The sequence below is a fragment of the Hyperolius riggenbachi genome, chromosome 5 (genome assembly GCF_040937935.1).
Source record: "Hyperolius riggenbachi isolate aHypRig1 chromosome 5, aHypRig1.pri, whole genome shotgun sequence".
NCBI classification, from domain to species: domain Eukaryota; kingdom Metazoa; phylum Chordata; class Amphibia; order Anura; family Hyperoliidae; genus Hyperolius; species Hyperolius riggenbachi.
Window position 1 is genome coordinate 276,195,790 of NC_090650.1, and position 26,009 is coordinate 276,221,798.

Below are 26,009 nucleotides of genomic sequence, written 5' to 3' on the forward strand. Positions count from 1 at the left end.
ATGCAAGCAAATGCATGTAATGACATCAGAACTGCTTGGGTTGCAATACCACTGCAGTCAGCAGTAAACGCTGCAGAAGCGATCATAACAACATGAGGCAGTTCACTCTTTAATAAGTCAAGCAGATCGAAATTGATACTTGAGAGATGCATCATTCAAGAATGCTTCTCCTCTCCATGGATGATATACAGTGACATACACGTCTACAGAATGTTTGCCTTCCTGGGGGTGCAGAGAGCAGATTCAGCCAAAGCAACTCTCCATAGTTTAAGAAGGTGTGAAAGCACTTTGAACAGAGAAGTTACCCTACTGAAGGATTCAAGTTGTTGTTTCATTAGCTGAAGGGCCCAGACATCTGAGGATCCTCCTGAAGTAATGATATAATAGTGGAACTAAGTGGCTGAATAGAGTACTGGTTAAGGGCTCTGCCTTTGACATGGGAGACCAGGGTTCGAATCCTGGCTAGGGTCAGTACCTATTCAGTAAGGAGTTCAAGGCAAGACTCCCTAACACTGCAGGGTGGCCTCCTGAGCGCGTCCCAGTGGCTGCAGCTCTTGAGCGCTTTGAGTCCGACAGTAGAAAAGCGCTATATAAATGTTCGGATTATTCGGATTATATAATAGTGTCGACTTTCAGTCATTCTTCAACACTGGTTAAGAGTTGAAGAGAGAAAAGAGTAGATAAGCACTTTTGAATACCTTGAATTGGCTGAGATCTCTGAAGAATCAATCAGAAAGAAGTAACTTAGGTTCAGGATTAGGTGTAGTCATCTATATATCTAAAAGGCAGTTGTAATATGCACAGCGTGAATGCAGTTCTGCGCCTGCATTTTACACTGCCTGTGTAATGGAGGGGAGTGTATGTGTGTGTTGGAGCATGTGAGGTGGGCATGAAAGAATCTCTGGCTCCATTATTTACTGGTAGTAAATAATGGAGCCAGAGGGCCAGTGGCAACTCCTGAAGCTGCCCTTAGAGCTGAGAGTATCCCTTTCTTTTGAAACATATGAACTGTCTGAGATCTCTAGTTTGGATATTTGCTTGCAAAGATAATCAGTTGCAGACTGGTCTCCAGTGACGTCCATAATGGCTATTTTTTTCCTGCATGGATGGAAGGCCGATTCAGACGGACTGCGTTTACCACTGTTGGCAGTTAGCTGAGCGCAGTGTGAACCGGGCCTTATGCTGGATACACACCATGCGTTTCCGTGTTCGATGCGTCCGTCGATACGCATCGATTCGATTATTTCCGCCATGTCCGATTCAAGCTTCGATGGATCGTTAGGTCAATTTGCCATACTTTACATGGCAATCGACCTAAAAGTCATTGAAATGCGTTCGGAAATGCTTGGAAATAATCAAATCGATGCGTATCGACGGACGCATTCGACGCGGAAACGCATGGTGTGTATTGAGCATTAGTTCCACTGCTGTGTCAGTGGAACTTTGAATGTACGAAGAATAGATTCCCTTCTCAAATTACTCTGGAGCAACCAGTGCCTGAAACAATAATTCTTGATCATTTTGGATAAGGATGAAAAGCTGGAGAACCATTGGTGACACTGACACCAGGTCCGTTTCTAAGGGCAGGCAAGTCAAGTGATCACCTAGCATGCAGTGCAGTAAGGGTAAGCAGCATGGCCAGTGGTGCTAGGTTTTTTATAATGTAACGTAGGGGGATTAGAACAGCAACTGGCTGCCTATACTAAGGGAACATCTAGCTACCTATACTTGGGAAAGTGGGCTACCTATACTGCAGGGGCCATATGGCTATCACTACTGGGGCAGGGGAATCTAGCTAGCTATACTGAGAAGGAGAGGTATATCTGGCTACCTAATACTGGGGGGCACCTCTGGCTACCACATCACAACAGCGTGCTTGAGTGTAAGGGAAGTGTCGATTATAGTTTCCCTGGGAATAGTAATCTAGGCAGGCCTGGAGTTTGTGCAGGTTAAGGCCCCATTCAGGCGTTTACTGCCAGCGTTTTGCAGGAGTCATTTTTCTGCGTTTAACACGGAAAAATCACTGGACACTGCAGCGTTTTGGGAGCAATCGTGATTAGTGGTGCTATGCATGCTAATCGCGATCGCTAATCGCCGGCAAACGCTGCATGTTACGCGTCTGCAGTTAACGCTTACTGCAAACGTGGCAGTGAGAACACTGCCATAGGCTTACATGGGCTAGTGGGTTTTAAAAACCGCTAGCCTTTTGCGCTGAGCGGGAATCACGCGATTCCCGCTCAAGCGTGTATCGGGCCTTAAGACATTTTTGGCTTCACCCTGTGCCGAAATGGCCCGCACTGATAATGCATGAACTCTGCCCTGGAAGCTATTGTAACTGCAGCAGAGAATTTCCTGCTCAACCTCTGCTCTTCCCACAGCAGCAGTCAAGTAACACAGTGATCTTTATTAACACTGCCACCAACAATAATTAATACCGTATTACCCAAAGAACTAAGTGAAGACAGCAGTGCAGCACTACCCTTGATCTTCAGCTCATACGGTAGATCTATACTTCAGACTCCATTGTTCCAGCAAGAAGTAAGCATCTACCTCCTATGGCAACAAACACAGGGATGTAACAGAATCTCCTTTCATATTTAGCTATATAACTGCACGGTTACTATTTTACACTCTACAGCTACGTCACGATTCAGCAAATATTAATTAATATATAACCGGATATATATAGAGCGCATGTTAATAGAATGCAGCCTAGAAGTTTCCAATGTCATTTAGAATTCAACTTGTAACAGACACTTGTAATTCTGTTCTACTTCTACTACGACCACGTGACATTCTCTCTTCAAACCTCTCCCAGTCGACTACGCTTCGTTCTAACAGCCAATGAATCGCCAAGAAATGTGACAGCCTATCGCAGGCGGGAAAAACAGACCAGCTGGCTTCCTGATTTCGAGCGTTCTTTTGTCCAATCACCTCGGCGGAAAAGGTTCCGGGCGTGGTCATGCAAATCCAGTTTGAAAAAGACGGCGGGAAATCTGAGTTTCGCGGGAGGACCTTCGCGCGTAAACCGCATCCCTTCATTCATTGTCAGCTTCCTGGAGCCATTTTTCAGCCGCGGCTGTGGCGGGGAGGTCGGAGTGGGGCCCTATCACTTACAGCTGCACAATCCACCTCCATCTGGTCGTCCCGGCGCCCCATCTCCCTCCTGTGAGCTCACCCCATGCACCGAGGGGGTCCCCTCTAACTACATCCCCGACTATTTCCATCCGAGAGGCAGGGGCCGTGCGGATTGTAGGGGTCGCAAGGAGGAGCCCGAGTGAGCCCGGGATCGGAGCGGCCGGAGGAGTAGGCGAGCAGGGGAGGCAGCTTGCACTATGATGAGGAAAGGAATCCAGCCCGGGCACGAGAGGCTGTTGGTTACCGGGCTGCAGGGCTCGGAGAAGGGCTCCGGTCTGTCTGGGGGGTTCGTGGTTGGGGGAGGTGCTGCCAGTATGGTGGCTGCAGGAGGAGGTGGGGGATACCTGCAGATCTTGTCCTCACCCGGCCCGCTGCACCATCCCCAGCACGGACTGTGTGCGCCTGAGCAACAGCAGCACCCGACGGCAGCCAGCTTCATCTACTCTACCCCGCACGGACCAGCAGGCAGAGCCGGCCTACTTCAGCCAACGCTGGGGCGCCCTCCGGTAATAAGCAGTGACACCCTCCCCACCCATCCCCCACTGTACAGTACACGAGTACCCCAGATTTACATATGTGTAGCCCCTGAATTAGTTTTACGTTGTAATATCGTTATACGTTCAGACCGTCATTAGTCGGTGGTGTGCTATGTATGTGGGATTTTGATGCATTCATAGAGACAGAATAACTTGTTTTAATCCATTTCAACAGTGTTGATATACTTGTGTAGATTGAAGATGACATAGCTGGGTTTATAGAAGTGGCTATGCACAGGGGCTTTCTTGTACAGGAGGCAGTTCCCGCCCCGGATGGAGGGGGTAGGGGGAAAGGTCACCTGTGCATTAGCTGTTTTTGCATCTGTCACTATGGGGAGGAGGTGGGGGAGCTGCCATGCAATAAAGCTATCTAGTGAATTTGTTCCTCTCTATATCAAAATATGTCACATGGGTGGGAATTGTGTGATGTAACACCGTATGTAAGCTGATAATTAACTGGTATTAATGCAATTTTTTTTTTTTAACCCATCTATCTGCAATTTTAATTAACCCACCAGCTTACCTTTTTGTTGTATGGATGGGACTGAAATGTATAAGCTGACTAAATGTGCCTGAAATATGACCTTACCATAGTAGCTTTTTAAAGGTAGGATGATTTAAAAATGTAATGGGAAGCAGCAAAAAAACTGCATAAAACGTATGTGTGAACAAATGGAACATGGAATTAGTGTGTATTACAAAAAATATTTTGTGTATGTTTTTGGATAAAGTTGAAGATTAGCGGCATTGATGTAAAATAGTCTGTCAGAATACAAATCCATGTAAATGCCTGGAGAAGTGCATATGTGTTTTACTCTGTGCCCCCCCCCACATGCCTATCTACAATTGGAGAAAGCAATTATGCAAGATGAATGGATATGTCGTTCATATACCTTAATGAAAATTCTGAAACATGATGGCTACCGACGAAGGATTCGTGAAGATTCTCAGGCGTTGGTTGTGACAGATCACATTTGCAGATAATTGTTCATAGCAGCAGTGTGTAAATAACTATGATTAAATGTGCCTATGCAGGGAATACACGGAGTGATCCGGTGGCTCGATTAGCCGCCGGATCGACTCCCACCGCGGCCGCCTGGATCGATTCCCACTTGTCCCTGCGGGCGCTTCCTTATCTTCCACTCGATTCCCCCGCTATTGTCCACTCGCGGGTATCGAGCAGGGAATCGGACCTGTCGGATATTATCGAGCCATCAGTGGCTCGATTTGATACGGAGCTATCGCTCCGTGTGTTCTCAGCATGATCAGTCAGTGGACCTTCACCATCCTTTAACTATCTGTATTGACCTTCAGTGTGCAACATGTCTGCATCACATCGCAAGATCTTGAAAGATGAATCATGGAAAGATTGTTCCAGGGATTTCACACTATTCATTTTTCTGTGGGTACTTGGCTTAAAGCCTCGTATACATGAGGCGCAAATGTAGCAAGAGACCAAAAAAAGAGCGACAGCTCGTCGCCAGGTCCATCTGCAGCAGCCGTACACACAGAGGGACAGAGATGCGGCGGAAGCTGTCGCCAAAGGTGTGCCCCCCCCCCCCCTGCCGGAAGCTCCGTCCATGGTAAGTGGGTTGCTGTTGCTAGCCCGCATACACACCGCGAACTAGTGACAGTTGCGGCGACAGCTGTTGCTGGCGATTGGCCACGTCAATTGTCTGGCGGCAGCTCTAACTGGCGATGGTTTGTGGCACGCGCGTTATACACTCGGGGGACCTGTTGCCGCAACACGCGCGTGCCTTGTGGCTTAAGCTTAAAGAGACACTTAAGGGCCCGTTCACACTGCACGCTTTTCCAGCCGCGTTTTGGAAACGCGTGCAGGTGGCCGATACGCACAACATCAGACATTGCATAGAGTGCAATGTCTGATGTTCACACTGCATGCGTTCCGGACCCGTGCGGTCCGGGAACGCATGCTGCACGCAGATTTTGCTAAAACGCGTGGCTGTCCCATTCACTTTTCAGTGATGGGATCAGCCACGCAACGCACACAAACGCGGATGGCCATGCGTTCGTACGCGTTGCGGTCCGCACACGTGGCCATCCGCATTTGTGATCTGAACGGGCCCTAAGCCAGGAAAAAAGTTTTACCCACCTGGGGCTTCTACCAACCCCCTGCAGCAGTCCTGTGCCCTCGCAGCCACTCACTAATCCTCTGGTCCCCCACTGCCAGCTAGTTTCGTTTTTGTCAACAGGCCCGTCAAGACTGGCCACTCGTAGCTTTTTCCGCATTCCCGACCGCAATTGGCGCATTACGCACGCAGAGATATGCGGCAATGCGTATTTTTGTACGCGTTGTGGCCCGCAATGGCGCTAATTACAGTTGGGAATGCGGAAAAAGCTACGCGTGGCCAGTCCTGGCGGGCCTGTTGGCAAAAACGAAACTAGCTGGCAGCGGGGGACCAGAGGATTAGTGAGTGGCTGCGAGGGCACAGGACTGCTGCAGGGGGCTGGTAGAAGCCCCAGGTGAGTAAAACTTTTTTTTTTTTTTTGTGTGGGAATGTGCTCCATTGCTTGTTGCTCATGCCTCTGCTCACCCCCCCCCCCCCCCTTTAGCTAACAGACACATCGGTAGCCTGGAGGCTAGTGATGCATCGGCACAGCACTGTTGCCCAAGAAATTAATGATCTCTGCCTGGCAACTAAACAGTTTGTGTGGGTGTACATGTGCATAGTGAGTTTTAGCTGCATTTGCACATTTCCTGTTCACATGTTGCTTCCTAGCTACTGGTTGTAGTGTATTAACCACTCCCAAACTATCCAGCCATTCTTGTGTATACTGGTAGGTTGCCGTGAATGAAGATTTTACTCAACGTGTAGTTTAAAGGGTACTTGAAGTGATTTATTTTTAGCTGCCTTAATAGTGGAAATGGGCTTCTTGGATTCTCCTACAGTCCACCGTTCTGGCGCAGGCTGTCTGTACCTATTCGACTGTTCTGGCTAGTAAGGTCTGCTCATGCCCCATAGAGCAAAGTGCTTGTGCACAGAGGAAAAGGCTACTACTGGGCATGTGTGGACCTTACTCACCATGCCCAGCCTGGATGCGCTCATCCACAGCTGGGAGTGCGGCAAGAAGATGGACACTATGCTGGAACGATAGGGCTCTACAAGGATCTGGGAAGCCCGTGGACTATAGAGGCCTCCAGCTAAGGTAATTAACTAATTTCCCCACTTTAATGCTGGGTACACACCATGCGTTTTCCTGCTCGATCTGCGGGTCGATCAGGATAAATTCGACTTTTTCCAACGATTCGGGCTTCGAGCATTCCTGCCGTCCATTTGCATGTTAAGTATGCAAAATAGGCAGCAGGAACGATCGAAGCCCGAATCGATTCCGATCGAGCGGGAAAACGCATTGTGTGTACCCGGCATCAGGCTGCTTTTTCTGTGGGTACTTTACATGTAAATTGGGATATAGTTTAGACCAGGGCTGGGCAAACTACGAGCGTCCTGGGCCACATTCCTTACATTCTCCCCCTCCTTTCCCCTCCCTCCCTGCAGAGTTACGGGTGGTAACGGGGGGGGGAAGACTGAAAACTCACCTAATCGCTGTCCAGCATCGCATCTCCATGGCAACAGAATGTCACGTGACATGACGTTGGGTGTGCCAGCATATTGAATGCTGGAATCCAGCGTGTCATACGCTGGATCGTCCCAAAGTCCTGTCATGTGTTGCCATGGAGACGAAATGCTGGACAGTGATCAGGTGAGTTTTCAATCTGTTACTGTTACTGCTTCCGAACCTTCGTGATTAAAATCTGTCCTGTTTGTGGCTGCTTATTCCTGCCAGGGAGTAGATTTCAATCGGCTTCGCTGCACTGTCTAGTCGCTCCCGCCGTTTGTGTGTCTGTCACGCTGACAGCTAAGCTTGTGGATCTGTCAATTTCATTGGCTATTGACCTCATTATTGCTTTGATCTAATTGCAGAAATCACAGCACAAAATAGGGAAAGGATGGCTCTGGGGGCCAGAGTAATCTAGTCTGAAAGTGGTTAAACTAAGCAGGATAACACATTTTTTTCAAAAGCAGACTGGGCCTTTTCCTTTATGACCACCAGTCAATGAGGAAACCCGCAAGATGATGATCTCATAAGACTGGTGTTTTGCAACTCTGAAATTCAAGTCACAGATTAACTGGTTTGTGCATTGAGGGCTTTCCCTTGGTTCCTAGCAAAGCTGAGGCTTCAAGATCAAATGTTGTTTGCACATGTCTTGAAGGTCTGAGGTGATAAAAAAACAAAAACCTACTTACCTGGAGCTTCCTCCGGCCCCTTGCAGCCGTCCGTCCTCGTTGCAGGTCCGCTCCAACCGGTGGCCCCCTCTGGTGCAAGATGCCCACTGCACGTGTGAGCGGCTCACGGAGTCGCGCTGACTTAATTCGGACTGTACTGCGCCTGTGCAATACAGTCCGGATGTGTCAGTGCGACTCCATGAGCCGCATGCTGAAGCGCAGTAGATGCTGACCTGGCGAGGTCTGCATGTGCACTGGAGGGGACCAGGAGCCACCAGAGCTGCAGCAAGGACACAGGATGGGTGCCAGGGGCTGGAGGAAGCCCCAGGTAAGTAGATATATTTTATTTTTAAATCACCTTAGACCTTCCCTTTTAAAGAGAACCCGAGGTGTGTTTAAAGAATGTTATCTGCATACAGAGGCTGGATCTGCCTATACAGCCCAGCCTCTGTTGCTATCGCAAACCCCACTAAGGTCCCCCTGCACTCTGCAATCCCTCATAAATCACAGCCGTGCTGTGAGGCTGTGTTTACATCTGTAGTGTCAGTCTGCTGCTCTCCCCGCCTCCTGCATAGCTCCAGTCCCTGCCCCCATCCCTTCCCTCCAATCAGCAGGGAGGGAAGGGATGCAGGCGGGGACGAGTTCTGCAGGAGGCGGGGAGAGCAGCAGAGTGACACTAGAGATAAACACAGCCAGCTCTGACAAGCTGTTTGTCAGCAGCGTGGCTGTGATTTATGGAGGAATTGCAGAGTGCAGGGGGACCTTAGGGGGGTTTGGGATAGCAACAGAGGCTGGGCTGTATAGGCAGATCCAGCCTCTGTATGCAGATAATAATCTTCAAACCCACCTCGGGTTCTCTTTAAGGTAGTTATGCATCTAGCAATGATGTGCAGATTTGACCCAGAGATATATCTAATCGAATCCGATTAGCGCAAGATCTGTCAGCTGCCCATACACTGCAGGCCGGTACGGAATTGCTGCTTTGCTGGACCAATGCTGTCCTCCAGAATGTCAAATGTGCCTGCCCAGTGCACTATATTTTACCTGTCTGTGTCCAGTGTTTCCCAGGCTCTTTCAGCTGGGTGCTCCACCAGGCTAACTTGTGCGGTAAGAGTTGCAAAGAGAAGCGCCGACCCTGCATTCTCCCGTCAAACCCAACCCGGCTACTTTTTCATGCCACCCAGCTGGAAAAAGATGTCCGGGAGAACAATGGGTGTCCACCACTGTCTCCATCCGCATACATGCGCCCCACGTGGTTTGCTGGCCTATATGTGGGCATGTGTGTGATGTCGCACACGCCCCCACGTCACTCCGGCAACTACATGGGTCCGCATGTTTGCAGATGGAGCCAGTGGTGGATACTGACAGGTAAAGTATAGTAGGGGGAGGCAAATTTGACATCTGGGGCAGTGCCAGGGATTTTGTCACGTTTGTTGCTTGTCCTGATATCACTCGCCATTAATGTTTGAGCATGTCCGATTGATACAAGCTATAAATTTTGGCCTGAAATTGGCAATACCGTCACTTGTGCATTCTCTTGGCGGCACCGATTTTCATCAGATTCCCTAATTATTGAATCGGATGGTCCATTAGCTGCCAAGTTAATGTATGGCCACATTTACAGTTTACATGTACTATAAACCAATCAATGCATGCAGCACAGTTACACACCTTTACACTGCAAGAGCTTTTTCTAGACCCATGTGATTTTAAAAGGTTTTGCCATGTCTGTGAGTGCTAGTGGTGTGAACAATCACTCTAATCAAAGGCTCGGTCAGGAGAGCTTTGCTTTGTGTGGCCATAGTCAGTAGGACTGATCCATTAGATGCAAATAAGTCTGAGTTAATGCAGGGTTTTTGCAAATGTATGCATCTTGGAAGTGCATAGGTGGAATCTGGTCCATTTCTAAGCTGCATACATTTGTATTAGTTTTTAAATAAAGAACTATTTGCACCATATTGACCATCCATGGGTAGCAGTTTCTGACCAAACAGGAAATGTATGTTTGCCCATGTTTGCTTGTTTTATAGTAGGTGTTAGAAGTTCCTGTATGTTTCATTGCGTGCACCTGAATTCTCAAAGCTGAGCACAAACCTCTAATCTGGTTGAAAGCTTTGCCCTCAAACAGATGTTTAGTACGTTTGCCATTCACAACAGTGGATAATAATTGCAGTATTGCGCCTTTCTCCTGTCGGACTCAAAGCGCTTGCGAGACAGCCACTAGAGCGCACTCAGTAGGCAGTAGCAGTGTTAAGGAGACTTGCCCAAGAAACTCCTTACTGAATAGGTGCTGGCTTACTGAACAGGCAGAGCCGAGATTTGAACCCAGGTCTCCTCTGTCAGAGGCAGAGCCCTTAACCATTACACTATCCAGCCACTAAGGTTGGATCATACTAGTTGTCTGGAGGCAGGGAAGGGTGATGCTAAACCAGGCATGGGAAAACTAGCTTGCGTGCCTTATGCAGCCGATTTAGTGTTTTTTTTTGTTTTTTTTTTTGTTTTTTTTATCTAGTCAGCTGATGGCTAAATCCATTTCAGTTGCGACCTCAAACACTTAAATTTCTCTATTACCATTCACGATCCTCGTCTCCCCCCTCCAGGCTGCGGTAGTTAGTGACTCAGCAGAGTTGCTGGCATCCCTCTGGAAGATGCTTGGCGCATGCTTCCCAGTCTGGCCATGCTTCCAATCATCCATATCTTGCTGTGCGTGCTCATTACACCAACCAATGAACTGTGAGGAGAGAGAATATGCCGGACCTCTTACGGAATCGGCACCAGTGACTCGGTTGAGCTGCTGTTAATACCTGAAGCGGGGAGGTTCAGGTATATTTGGGGCCACTGAAATGATTTGGGTGTCCAGATTTGTCTTCCGGGTCACCTCAGGTTGACTTTAAACATTCGTTTTGCATTATTTTCCTTGTCTTCTCTGTCAAATTTAAGAACCCATTGTGGCCCTCGAGTTCACCCACCACTGGGTTAAACAAAACAGTGCCATTTCTCTATTCAGGTAATCTCAACTGCCAGGGCATTTAGGAAGGCATGTTGTTGTATAAGGTAATCCTATTTTAAGAGGTAGTAGTTTTGGAGGACTAAGGGTGCATGCGGGGTATTGTACCCCAGGCTCCATTTCCTAGTGGTCATCCCTGCATAATGTGAGCAGTTGCCACTACCTCCATAGCCTCCTGCTTCTAAGTTAAAGCCCAGCTACTCTGTTGTGTGGGCAATAAAAATCTATAGGGACAATAAAAAGTCTGATTCTTAAGATCCTATAGTGCAGGGGTACCCACACTTTTTTAGCTTGTGAGCTACTTTAAAATTTGTGGGGTCCGGGAGATCAGAATTTGATGCCAGCCGCAAAATTTAATGACGTGGCCATATGGCCACGATCTACTAAACAGGTGGACAATATCTACCGGTAGATCGCGATTGACCTATTGAGTACCCTGGCTATAGAGCCTTCCCTGTCCTCTCAGTGGAATCCTCCCAGCGCCATTATTATTATTATTATTATTATTATTATTATTATTATTATTATTATTATTATTATTATTATTATTATTATTATTTTGAATTATAAAGCGCCAACATATTCCATGGCGCTGTACAAAGTAAGAAACAAACATGGGGTACATAATAATAGACAATGGTGTACACCAATATACAAGATACAGAATTAGTGACAAAATACAAAGGATGATACAAAATACAACTTATTGAATTGGTAATGACAGTGATAAAATTAACATGATGAATAAAATGTATGGTTACCAAGACACAAAAGGGGGAGAGAGCCCTGCCCTTGCGAGTTTACAATCTAAAGGGAATGAGGGGAAACAGGAGGGGTAGTATGCATCAAATATAGAGGCTTTGTGTTTTAGGATACCTAGTAGGAGTGCAATTTGGTCTTAGTACAAAGGGAAGTGGCATAAGGTAGCGCATATGCTTGTCGAAACAAGTGTTTTTAGAGAGCGTTCAAAAGTTGGCGAGTGACGGATGTGCTGTGGGAGGGCATTCCAGAGGAGGGGTGAAGCGCGTGCGAAGTATCGTGAATGTGAGGAGTTGATACTAGAGGACAACAGATCATGTGCCGATCTGAGATTGCGATTGGGTTTGTATCTGGAGATTAGTGAGGATATGTACCGGGGAGAGAAATTGTGGAGAGCTTTGTATGTTAGGGTTAGGAGTTTGAACTGAATCCTCTGGTTAATTTGCAGCCAGTGAAGAGCTTGACAAAGAGGGTCGGCAGAGGAAGATCGAGAAAAAAGATGAATGAGACGAGCAGCTGAGTTCAGTACCGACTGGAACAGGGCCAGTTTTTGTTTGACGGTAGTCCACATAGTAGTACGTTGCAGTAGTCCAGACGAGAAATTATGAGAGCATGTATTAACATTTTAGTTGTGTCTTGAGTGAGAAAGGGACGGATGCGAGATATGTTTTTGAGTTGGAATGGCAGGTGCTGGTTATGGAGTGAACATGTGTGGAATAAGAGAGATGAGTCGAATATCACCCCCAAGCACCGAGCTTTGGGAACTGAAGTCCCTATTCAAATGTGCTACCTTCGGGAACCCTCCTGGTGTGTTCCCAAGTGCTTCCTAAGACAGGCACTCCATAATTTGGTTGTGCACGCTCATGCATCTTCGGAAGCATTTTCATCCAATTTCGCCCCCAAGTTGAGTTATATGGCCACCTTACGTATCACATGGGACAACCACTATAATCCTTCCCGGACTCTTTTGTGTGTTAATGTTGGAGCAGGTTTGGGGAGCTCATGGTTTTTCTATTACCTTCCCTTAGTGTGCTGGCTGGTGTCCTACTTGGTTGTAGCATTGAAGTGGAGGCGGGGCTTTTAATGGTCTTCTCTTCCTGATTCCCTGTGAAGGCAGAGCAAGTCCTTTGTCTTGTGTGGTGGCAAGAATTACTATTACTGGTGGGTTTTTCTTTCTCTTCCCCTAAAGTCTAGATAGCTCCCAAAAATGAAAGCTTTACTACTTTAGTCTCTTAAAAGTAGTAAATTATTGCTGAAGAATGCCCAAATTGCTTTTACCGCAAAGCCTTGTACACATTCTAGTGAGAACTCAGCCAGGGTAATTGTTTGGCACAGTCTTTAAGCCTCATCTACACACGTAGATGAGGCTCCGATCCGGCGGCTCGATTAGGTGCCGGATCGCCTCTTCCGCGTCCCCGCTCGGCCGCGCCGGATTCGATACCCGCTCGTCCCCGCGCCGCTAATCTTCCGCTCTATTCCCTGCCATTGTCCCCTCGCGGGGAATGAGCAGGGAATCGGCGGTAGCAAGATCCGGCCTGTCGGATCTTATCAATCGAGCCGCATCAGCGGCTCGGTAACACACATTGGAGCCTCATCTACGCGTGTAGATGAGGTTTTACGGCTATTCCACAACATTGTTTAACCCGCTGGGCGATGCAATTGCATCGCCCAGGAGGGGGCGCAGCACTTTTAAAAAATTTTTTTTTTCTTTTTTAAATCATGTAGCAAGCCCTGGGCTCGCTACATAATAGCTGCTGCGCAGCGGCATCCCCCCACCCACTCCGATCGCCTTCGGCGATCAGAGTAAGCAGGAAATCCCATTCAGAATGGGATTTCCTGCTGGGCTTCCCCGGTCGCCATGGCGACGGGGCGGGATGACGTCATGGACATCGTGATGTTAGAGGGAGTCACGATTCACCCCTCAGCGCTGCCTGGCACTGATTGGCCAGGCTGCGCAAGGGGTCTGGGGGGGGGGGCTGCGCGGCACGGCGGATATTGGCGGCGAGCGGCGGAGGCGATCGGAAGTTACACGCAGCTAGCAAAGTGCTAGCTGCGTGTAACAAAAAAAAATTATGCAAATCAGCCCACCAGGGCCTGAGAAATCCTCCTGCGCGATATACCCCGAGCTCAGCTCGGGATTATCGCCCAGGAGGTTAATGATCCATCCCACTGGATCTCTAAATCACAAGTGGCTAATGAGCACATTATCTTGCTCTGAGCAGTGTCCTGCAGCACAGAAACAATTGAAGTCCATCCTCCCCTCTCCACTGAGTACACACCTCTTGGCTACAGTCAAATGGCATGTCTGTCATATGTTCATTACCTCAAATGCTAGAACAGTAACTTGCTGTTTACTTTTTGCTGTCATTTTTTTCCTTTAATGCTGCGGCACCTTAGGGGGCTTTATCTCCCCTAGCCGGCCAACTCCCAAATGCAAAGTAGTGCAGAGAAGGCTTTGATATGGTCTTCATCCGGATGATGTATCCTGTCTCCTCCTCTTCCAGGGAGCTTCCCTGTATGCTGACCACCTCCTCAGGGCACTGATCACATGAATAGGACCCAGAGGATGTTGTCAGCATATTCTCTGCTATAGGGAGGAAGAGGAGACCCGAGGCCATGCCTGGATCAGGTGAATATCATAGTGCTTCTCAACATTTTGGAGCTGGCCAGCTGGGAGACTCAAGGTGGCTATACATCTATAGATTTAGCGGCCAATCAACAATCTGATTGGATAATTTTTGTATCAGATGAAAATCTGCTGTCAAAAGCATGCCCAGTGGGCGATGTGACCAACTTTGCATGACCATACCCCCTGGTCACTTCCCCCAAATGTAGATGTACCCTATCGATACATTATGTGCATCTGCTGTGCATGTCCTGCTGATCATCTTTCGCTAATACTTTAAAAGGTACGTTAAATATAAATCTATCCGCAAATTGACACCCTGTGTGGTTAAGTGTGCATAGGGTTACCGCACCTCGTGGCCTAGCGTCTTCCGGTTTCCCATAATTCTGTCCGTTCTATAGGTCCCGGACATACTGCACATGCAGTGTCTGGGTTGGAGGTCACCGACCAGGACCCATAGAACGGACAGGATTATGGGAAACCGGAGGAAGATGATGGGGCACGGGAGGTGTGGTATACTTGTGCACAACTCCCCACATGCACACTGGGTGTCAGTTTGTATATACAGTATATTTAGAAATCGGATATCCCTTAAAGGACAACTGAAATCAGAGGTATATGGAGGCTGCCATATATTTATTGCCTTTTAAGCAATACCAGTTGCTGGGCAGTCCTGTTGATCCTCTGCTTCTAATACTTTTAGACATAGACCCTGAACAAGCATACAGCAGATCAGGTGTTCCTGACAATCAGATCTGACAAGATGTGTTCCATGCTTGTTTTTGGTGTGATTCAGACAACACTGCAGCATAATAGACCAGGAAGGCTGCCTTGCGACTGGTATTGTTTAAAGGGAAAAATGGCAGCCTCCGTAGACCTCTCACTAGTTGTCTTTTAAGCCGTAGACCCTGAACAAGCATGCAGATCCAATGTTTCTGACAATTTTAGCTACATGCTTGTTTTAGACATGTGGTGAGGACACTACTGACTAAATAGATCAGCAGGACTGCCAGGCAACAGCCACCATATCTCTCACATTTCCTTTTAATAGCGGTCTCAGCCAAGTGTTTAAATTGCTTTACAGTTTAAGGCCAATTCGGTGGAAACTATGCATTTGGTGGGAATAAAATCTTTTAACTTGTGGAGGGCGTTTAACCACTTTACCCCCCCCCCCCCACGCGTACGCATTTCTCCGTCCCTTTTTTCATCCTTTCACCACCAGGAACGGAGAAATGCGTACTTTCCGCACTCCCGCTCATAAACACGCCGCCGGCCGCTCGCCCGGAGATCAATGAACGGGAAAATCCATTCCCGTTTGTTGATCTAAGCCCCGCAATGATCCGCTGCTTCTCCGATAAGCAGTGCGATCATTGTGAAGGAAAAAAAAGTTCCCAGCCTCTTTGTACTTCCTGCAAGCGTCCTTCCAGATTAAACAAACCTTAAACAAAATGTTACCAAATAGTAAAACTACACCCTAAAGCATTTTTCACATACAAATAAATTAGTTTTACACACAATTAACCCCTTACCTCCCACACTCCCCAGTTTATTTATTTTTTTGTAATTAAACAAAAAAATCCATAGTTACCTTAGGGACTGAACTTTTTAAATATTTATGTCAAGAGGGTATAACACTGTTACTTTATAAACTATGGGCTTGTAATTAGGGATGGACGCAAAACTGAAAAATGCACCTTTATTTCCAATCAAAATATTGGCGCCAAACATTGTGATAGGGACATAATTTAAACTGTTTTATAACCAGGACAAAAGGGCAAATACATTTCATGGATTTTAATTACAGTAGCATGCATTATTTAAAAACTATAAAGGCCAAAAACTGAAATGTTTCCCACATCTTTCCTATTTTCCCATTAAAACACATTTAGAAAAAAAAATGTTTTGGGCATAATGTCCCACCTAAAGAAAGCCTAATTGGTGGCGAAAACAAGATATAGTTCATTTCATTGTGATATGTAATAATAAAGTTATAGACGAATGAATGGAAGGAGCCCTGAAAGGTGAACATTGCTCTGGTGGTCAAGGGGTAAAACCCCTCAGTGGTGAAGTGGTTAAAGAGAACCAGAGACTAAGCACCCTCATGTATTTTATTACATTTATCAGTGGGAACATGACAGTAAACACCTACCCTGCTTTTAGTTTCATTCTTATCTGCTTAATTAGTCTATCAGCTGTGATAAGAATCCCCGACTGGCTCAGTCTAGGTTTGACCTGGAATCATTATAGCTGAGTCACTCTTCTGTGGAGTCTTTTCAAGCCCAAGCCTGCCACCTCCTGGCTCAGATTTCCTGCTTTGCATACTAAGAGCTGTGATGACATGGGAGGGGCTGCTCCTGCTGAGAGAGAATCTCTGAAACAGACAAGTTTAGCTGCAATACGATTCACACAGATATAATTGTGCACACAGAGCACACACTCTGTGCACTCTCCATAGATGATGACTGCAGTTTCATTCCTATGAGAGACACTTCCTACAGGCAGCTGCACATCATACCAAAATGAAAGCACACAGATGAAAGGCTGCAGCAGCCTTTCTCATTTAGCCTAGATAGCAGCTTAGTCTCATATAGCCTAGACAGCACATCCAGAACAATTCATAACCCGGAAGCACAAGGGATATGAGCCGGCGGCCATATTTGATTTTTCCTGGAGCAATAATGGATAAAAAAACATGAAAAAAGGCACACCAGAGCAGCGAAATTATCAGGTAGAGCATTTATTCTTTACAAGCTATCGACTGATATGTTTATTTTGTGTGAAACGTTCATCTCTGGTTCCCTTTAAAGAGACACTGAAGTGAAAAAAAAAATGATATAATGAATTGGTTGTGTACTATGAATAATTACTAGATTAGCAGCAAAGAAAATATTCTCATACTTTTCTTTTCAGGTATATAGTGTTTTTTCTAACATTGCATCATTCTATAATATGTGCAGATTACACAACACTCAGCATTCAAAATGATTCTTTCAGAGCAGTCTGTGAAGTAATGACATCTCCTCTGGCAGAGGAAAAGTAAATAGTCCAGGAACAGTTGAGAGAAGTCAGATAACAGCCCTCTCCAAAACTAATGCTGGGAATACACGTTAAGTTTTTACTTTAGATAGATGGGTTCGATAAATTCCAACCTGTCGGATCTGGTCGATTCTACTTTTGTTTCGATTCTCCTCATTCAAGTGAATGTAATTGATAAGAAAAGATAAGGAATCGAGAGGGGAATCGAGCAGTGAATCGAGAGTAGAATCTATCGAAAGCAAAAACGAACGCAAAAACGCATCGTGTATTCCCGGCATAACTTAGTCGAGAGCTTAATGGCTTGTTTGCATAGAGATAACTGGAGTTTCTCAACTCTTCCTGTACTGGAAACAATTAGTCTGATGTATCTGATCTTAATGTTTTATTTCTTAGCAGTACTACACATACAAATCATAATATCATTTTTTTTCGCTTCAGTGTCTCTTTAACTCCTTCTTATAGCCGATGTGCTCAACATCGCGTAACTCAGTGTTCTCCCCAGGCTCTTTTAGCCGGGTGCTCCACCCGGCTAGATATGGTGACCACCCGGCTGTCATCGGCTAACCTCCTCACCACCTCCTATGCTGTAAGCAGAGTTGCCCTGCATTTTCATCTCGTCCCACCCGGCTGCTTTTTCATGCCACCCGGCTACTATTTCATGCCACCCGGCTGGAAAAAAATTCTGGGGAGAACACTGGCGTTCCACCTCTCCAATACTTCCTCCTTCAAGAGGGGGGATGGCGAGGGATGAGCGGACTTAAGGGGGGCTTAAGTAAGCCCTAGGTAAGTATGGAACTAGAGACTTCTCAGGTTCCCTTTAAAATGTGCCAGAGACCAAATGATAGAAAGCACGTCTGAGTCCCTCGTCGTCGTCCTGCAATCAGCCCAGGTAACTGGTTCAGTCAGGGTCTTCTGTGTATGCGTGGACCTCCCGAGCATGCGCAGAAGACCCTGACTGATGCAACCTGATAGCCCTAGTGTGCATGTAGTAAGAACATCTGCACTACTTGGACAAGGACCCGTTAGCTTATTTAGATAAATCACTATGTAGTTTAGTTTTTCTGTCAAGGGGCCTGATAGAATGCACTGTTTTTCCCTAGGTGATATGTTCATATTGTAAATAAAATGCCTTTTAAAGAGATTCTGAAGTGAGATTAAAACTCGCTTTTTACCTTATATTTAACATGGGCATGTTTGCCCCAGCTGAAACGCCACTATCCCGCGGCAGAACGAGGGGTATTTACCCCCCTAATCCCCCCCCCCCCCCTGCAAAATCCGCAACCAACTTGGTCGTAGATTTTGCTCTTCCTGGAGGCAGAGCTAATGGCTGTAGCTCTGCCTCCATGCGCATCTATCGGCGGCGGAACTCTGCCTCTCCCCGCCCCTCTCAGTGAAGGAAGACGGGGAGAGGCGGCGATCAGCGGTGATGGACGCGCTGAGAGGCAGGGCTGCGGTCATTGGCCCTGCCTCAACAGGAAGCGATCCCCGGACACCACGGAGGGGATTTGGGGAACTTTAGTTGTCACTGGAGTGACAAAGTTATGCCGGAAGCCGGGATGCGGAAGCTGATGTGAAGATGCCCGGGACCAGGCTTCAGGTAATGTATGCCGGGGGGGGGGGGGGGGGGGGGGTGACAGCGGCAGCTCAGCAGATTGTGATCGGTTTCAGGCTGAAATCGATTCACAATCTGTTTGCAGTAAAGGCAACCATACGATCCCTCTCTGATCAGATTCGATCAGAGAGGGATCTATCTGTTGGTCGAATCTGATGGCAAATCGACCAGTGTATGGCTACCTTAAAGTGAACCTCCAGACTAAAAATCGACTCAGCAGCACTGAAAAGGCTTGGTGTTTCTTTAACAGTTTCACAGCATCAGAACCTTGTTTCTCTTATACAAGCCTCATTTTTAGCTGCACAGAAGAAAACTGCCCGGGCAGTTTTCCCCTTATGCTGTGCAAAGCATGATGGGATTTCTGATGATGTTGTTCTCGTTCTGCTGTTTTGGTGCAATTATTTTGTTTTTTACATTTTGAATTTGACATTTGAAGCCTAGTGTGTGCAGCTGGGAGGGGTTATCAGGACACAGGACAGTTGGAACTGTGTCTCCTGCTCCTTGTCACCTCCTTTCAACCAAAAAGATGGCTGCCCCCATGACAAAGATGGCAGCCCCCATGAATCACAAACATTTGCCTGTTCTTTTAAAACAGGGTTAGTAAAAGATTATATTACCTATCTATTCTAATTAACATAACTAATGTAACTTAATAATAGTATGTTTGTTTAGGCTGAAGTTCTCCTTTAAGCTGCATAAAATATACTTCACTATCTACACCATCAAAAAAAGGCTGATACTTAACCTCCCTGGCAGTATTGACTGTTATACACTAATACAAAACATGCTGTAAACAGTATTGACGTGCATACAAGTCATACACTCCTGCACTGTATACTAGACCCTTGCTTGACATATTTTGGCAAGCTACAGCAAAAAAAGTTATGAAAATGTATTCAATCACTTTTTGCACAGATGTCCTGGGGAAATTGAACGCCAGGGAGGTTAAAGGACCTCTGTCGCGGAAATATTAAATTTTAAAATGTTAACATGTACTAATAAGTACGTTTCTTCCGGAGTTAAATGAGCCGTAACTTTTCTCCTATGTTGCTGTCACTTACAGTAAGTAGTAGAAATCTGACATTACTGACAGATTTTGGACTAGCCCATCTTCTTATCGGGGGTTTTCTTTATTTTTAAAAGCACTTAGTGAATGGCATTTGCTCCGTCCAACTGCCAAAAAAGTGTGCAGGGAGGCTGGCTAGCATCTTTGTATAATTCTCTTTCAGGGAGTGTCTTTATAAAGAATAGTGCTGAGAATCCCCCATGAAGAGATGGACTAACCCAAAACCTATCGGTAATGTCCGCTTTCTCCTTCCTACTGTAAGTGACGGCAACATAGGAGAAAAGTAATGTATGGCTCATTTTACTCTGGAAGAAATGTACTTTTTATTTGTATGTTTTAAGATTTTCGCGACAGTTCCTCTTTAAGGCCTCTTTTCCATAAGTAGTTTAACTGTGTGCGCAGCATGCAGTTACTAGGCAGCAGTGAGTAGTTACCAGGCAACAGCAAGCAGTTGTGAAGCTTTGAAAGGCATTTCACAGCCTATCAACTGCTCATGGAAAAGAGGTCTAATACTGGGAATACACCATGATATATTGTGGTAGATAGATGGTTTGATCTGATTTTCGATTGTTTTCTGATCAATTTCTTATAGAAGTGAATTAAAAACGATCGGTAAATCTGCTGAAAAATTTCATTGTGTATTCCCAGCATTAAGCACACAAGCATGCAACCCAATCTTGTCAAACACCTCCATATAAGAGCACTGCTTTACACATGGTAAACATTTTTAGTTTTAGGGCCAATTTTTACTGTAAATTGGGAGCTTTGAAGATTTTACTGCGCTTTTTTTTTTTTTTTTTAAACTGCGCAAGCAATTTTGAGGGCTACCGTATATACTCGCATATAAGCCGACCCGCATATAAGCCGACCCCCCCCCCCCCCACTTTTCCCTGAAAAACCAGGGAAAAATGATTGACCCCCATATAAGCTGGGGGTAGGAAATGCTGGATTGGTGCAGCCCCCCAGTGTGTCCCAGTATAGCTAGTATAGTGCTCAGTATAGCGCCCAGTATGGGTAGGTAATGCCTCAGTTTAGCTAGTATAGTGCCCAGTTTAGCTATTACAGTGCCCCAGTATGGCTAGTATAGTGCCCCAGTATGGCTAGTATAGTGCCCGGTTTAGCCAGTATAGTGCCCGGTTTAGCCAGTATAGTGCCCAGTTTAGCCAGTATAGTGCCCAGTTTAGCCAGTATAGTGCCCAGCATAGGTAGGTAGTGCTCCCCGCTCCCCCCGCGGCCGCCGCTGCTATTACCTGCTTAGGCAGCGGCCGCTTCCTAATCCGCGTTCCTCTTCTGAACTTTCAGCGTGTATCACAGCAGCGCGCCCGGCGCTGCTGCTGTGACGATGCAGAGTGCAGGAAAGAGCGCGGCTCCCTATAGCGGCGATCTGTATCGCCGTTACCAAGGCACCCGCTCTTTCCTGCCCCTGCATCGTTAGAGCAGCAGCATACACGCTGAAAGTTCAGAAGAGGAACGCGGATTAGGAAGCGGCCGCTTCCTAAGCAGGTAATAGCAGAGGGGGGGGGCGTGGACCACCCACCACTAGACCACCAGGGAAGACTCTCATACAAGCCGACCCCCCAACTTTTGACCCCCTTTTTGGGGGTCAAAAATTCGGCTTGTATGCGAGTATATACGGTAATAGAAAATGAATGCAACTGTCCCTGGTTTCTGTAAGTAAGGAAAATGTGGCAATGTTGTATTAGTGTTGAGGACAATATGGCTGAACCTACAGGAGGACTGCCATATCGTCTGGCATTGTCACAATGAGTAGAGGCACCAGCACAGCATTCCCAAATCTACCTAAAATGTTAATGAACTAATCAAATCTTGCCGGATAAGAATTTGTGGTGCCTTTTCATGTTGTATAGATTTGCATTATTTTCATAAACTAAGAGCAGGTTCATACTGTCCATAAATATTGTCTGTTTAGTAGACTGTAACTCATCTGATAATAAATACAGTGGTTTGCAAAAGTATTTAGCCCCCTTGAAGTTTTCCACATTTTGTCATATTACTGCCACAAACATGAATCAATTTTATTGGAATTCCACGTGAAAGACCAATACAAAGTGGTGTACACATGAGAAGTGGAATGAAAATCATACATGATTCCAAACATTAAAAAAAAAACTGCAAAGTGGGGTGTGCGTAATTATTCAGCCCCCTGAGTCAATACTTTGTAGAACCACCTTTTGCTGCAATTACAGCTGCCAGTCTTTTAGGGTATGTCTCTACCAGCTTTGCTCATCTAGAGACTGAAATCCTTGCCCATTCTTTGCGAAACCGTTCCAGCTCAGATTAGATGGACAGCTTTTGTGAACAGCAGTGTTCAGATCTTGCCACAGATTCTCGATTTGGATTTAGATCTGGACTGACTGGGCCATTCTAACACATGGATATGTTTTGTTTTAAACCATTCCATTGTTGCCCTGGTTTTATGTTTAGGGTCGTTGTCCTGTTGGAAGGTGAACCTCTGCCCCAGGCTCAAGTCTTTTGCAGACTCCAAGAGGTTTTCTGCCAAGATTGCCCTGTATTTGGCTCCATCCATCTTCCCATCAACTCTGACCAGCTTCCCTGTCCCTGCTGAAGAGAAGACACCTCCAGAGCATGATACTGCCACCAGCATATTTGACAGTGGGGATAGTGTGTTCAGTGATGTGCAGTTAGTTTCCCGCCACACATAGTGTTTTGCATTTTGGCCAAAAAGTTCCATTTTGGTCTCATCTGACCAGAGCACCTTCTTCCATGTTTGCTGTGTCCCCCACATGGCTTGTGGCAAACTGCAAACTGGACGACTTATGCTTTTCTGTTAACAATGGCTTTCTTCTTGCCACTCTTCCATAAAGGCCAACTTTGTACAGTGCACGACTAATAGTTGTCCTATGGACAGATTCCCCAACCTGAGCTGTAGATCTCTGCAGCTCGTCCAGAGTCACCATGGGCCTCTTGACTGCATTTCTGATCAGCGCTCTCCTTGTTCGGCCTGTGAGTTTAGGTGGACGGCCTTGTCTTGGTAGGTTTACAGTTGTGCCATACTCCCATTTCTGAATGATCGCTTGAACAGTGCTCCGTGGGATGTTCAAGGCTTTAGAAATCTCTGTAGCCTAAGCCTGCTGTAAATTTCTCAATAACTTTATCCCCTGACTTGTCTGGTGTGTTCTTTGGACTTCATGGTGTTGTTGCTCCCAATATTCTCTTAGACAACGTGTACGGACATTAGATTACACACAGGTGCACTCTATTTGGTTATTAGCACTCATCAGGCAATGTCTATGGGCAACTGACTGCACTCAGACCAAAGGGGGCTGAATAATTACGCACACCCCACTTTGAAGTTATTGATTTGTAAAAAATGGTTGGAATCATGTATAATTCTCGTTCCACTTCTCACATGTACACCACTTTGTATTGGTCTTTCACGTGGAATTCCAATAAAATTCATGTTTGTGGCAGTAATATATCAAAATGTGGAAAACTACAAGGGGGCCAAATACTTTTGCAAACCACTGTATGTGAATGGATCCATTTTGCAATGGACCATAAATTTTGGGAGGCAGTGAATTTTTTATTTTTTGATAGACCGATGTTTTGTGTTCACTACACGCTAATGGAATGGAGGGTCACGGATCAAAAACAGATGACCAATAAAAACTGATCTATTTTACATATTTTTACACTGATCAGTTTTTCATCCGTGCAGTGTGAACGAGCCCTTAGAATTATTTTATATATTTCAGGCCAAGTAGAAAATTGGCACAGAGCCTAAACGTTGTGCTAAATGCCTCTAGATGTTCATGGCACAGGAACATGGTGGAAACAAACTCCAAAAGACCACTGGCAGGCAAACATTTTGTACTAAAATGCCTTCAGCTGTCCATGGCGTATGGATATGCCTAAACTCTGTGGTACACGATGACTGGTGAACACACGGATCTGCTGGTACTGACCCTGTGCATACGATCTGTGCTTGGCTTGCCTGCTTTCTCTGAAGTATTTGCATGACATGTATGTACAGGCTGTGCATGTATAGACTGAAGGAGTTAAACATAAAGAAAAGTGACAGTTGATGTCCAGTTTTGACTTAAACTATAGTATAACCCTTGTTTATAATTGCAGCCTTAACACTTTCCATCAGAAAATGGCTTCTAAGAGCAGGAAAGAGATAAAAAGGGCCAATAGTTGATACAATTTTTATCTCTGGCATACTTTAAAGGGGAACTGAAGTAAAAGTTATACGGAGGCTGCCATATTTATTTCCTTTTAATCAATACCAGTTGTCTGGCAGCCCTGCTGGTCTGTTTGGCTGCAGTAGTATCTGAATAACACCAGAAACAAGCAAGCAGATAGTCTTGTCAGATCTGACATAATGTCAAACACCTGATCTGCTATATGCTTGTTCAGGGGCTATGGCTAATGGTATTAGAGGCAGAGGATCAGCAGGAGAGACTGGCAATGCTTAGATGGAAATAAATATGGCAGCCTCCATATCCCTCTCACTTCAGTTGTCCTTTAATAAATGTGAAACTGAGCAGTAGGCCTGAACGATTTATCGTTTTCAGACCAAAATCGCAATCACGGAAACTATTCTGTGATCGTCAAAGCGGCACTTTCTGACAATCTCCCTCCCACTGTGTAACAGTTCAGCCAGACAGTCCATATCCCGCTTGCAGCTACCTGTAAGTAGCGACATCCCAGTTTTATATTTAAAGCAAACCAGAGAATCTTGTAAACTAAAGATTTGATACTTACCTGGGGCTTCCTCCCACCCCGTAAACACGTCTGAATCTAAGTACACACGGACCAACCTGCAGCCTGACTTAAGTCTGTTGGATGACAATCGGACACATGTACACATGCAAACAACTTGATGAGCAACTGATAACTGGCAGTTTGATCAATTGTTGGATCTCTGCTGGTCTGATATCATGCAGTTTTTGCGTGTGTACAAGTTGTTTGAAAGACTTGTACTTTTTTGAATGTGTATTCCGTCAGTCCTCTTGCGTGTGCAGTTTGAGTTGGTTGATTAGCAGTCTAGACGTGTGTACGTATAGGTCATGTGGTTGTGCACATGTTGGACGTGTGTATGAGCTTTTAGGATAGATGCAATTTGCTTATCAGTTTTTCACCCTGATAGTCCTTTAATAGTCTTTATCTTGTGTTAATTTTCCTCAGGCCAAGAGGCGGTTAGAACTTGGAGATGGAAGTCAACAATTTCTCTCAGAAGGGCTGAAAACTCCAAAAGGCAAAGGAAGAGCATCTGCACTCTGTCCTGAGAGTCCAAAAAGTAAGCTGTCGGCTTCTCCTTGTCCCTGACAGCTATAATTGACACTAGTATGGTATAATGCTGGGTTCCCACTTACGCCATACTATGAATGGCCAGTGGGAGCGGACGATGTGGTGTCCCCTTCGCTAGTCCGTTGTGGTCTGGCTGTAGCTTGAGGCTGATGCATTTCAACCATATGGATATATGGGAAATGCATCTGCTGTTCTTGACAAATTGTGGATGGCACAGAAGTGTGATCTACTTACCACAATGGATCCTCTGAAGACTAAGTGTGAACAGATCCTATTTCTATAATTGAGTCAATTTATTGTCAGTTTTGCAATGCGGTAAATGGGCTAAGGGCTGGTGCACACCAGAGCGGTTCTGGAGCGTTTTTAAAACACTTGCAGGGAGAAAAACGCTTGGCTAATGAAAGTGAATGAGACTTTTTTTTTTTTTATTTTTTTTTTTTTTTTAGAATTCTGAGGAGTTTCTGCCTCAATATTGAGTATAGGAACGTGGAAAACCTCTGGAAAAACGCTAGATCAGAGTGGTTTTCCAGGCATTTTTGTTGCAGAAGCTGTTAAGTAACAGCTTTTACTGTAACAATATTTGTAATCTGTTACACAAAAACACTCCCAAAAAAAACAAGCTCTAGGCATGTTTAGAAAACTTCTCTAAACATGCCTAGAATTGCTCTGAAATCTGCTTCAAAAACC

The 26,009-nt window shown here is 45.8% G+C and overlaps 1 protein-coding gene across 1 annotated transcript in view; it reads left to right on the forward strand.

The window, feature by feature from the left end:
• The first annotated feature begins 2,970 nt into the window (after positions 1-2,970).
• Positions 2,971-26,009, forward strand: part of E2F3 (E2F transcription factor 3) — a 38,439-nt gene continuing 15,400 nt past the window's right edge. The window contains exons 1-2 of the mRNA XM_068236966.1: positions 2,971-3,644; positions 25,200-25,311. Of these exons, the coding sequence (XP_068093067.1) occupies positions 3,336-3,644; positions 25,200-25,311 (421 nt within the window). The 5' untranslated portion in view covers positions 2,971-3,335. The remainder of the gene's footprint in view (positions 3,645-25,199; positions 25,312-26,009) is intronic.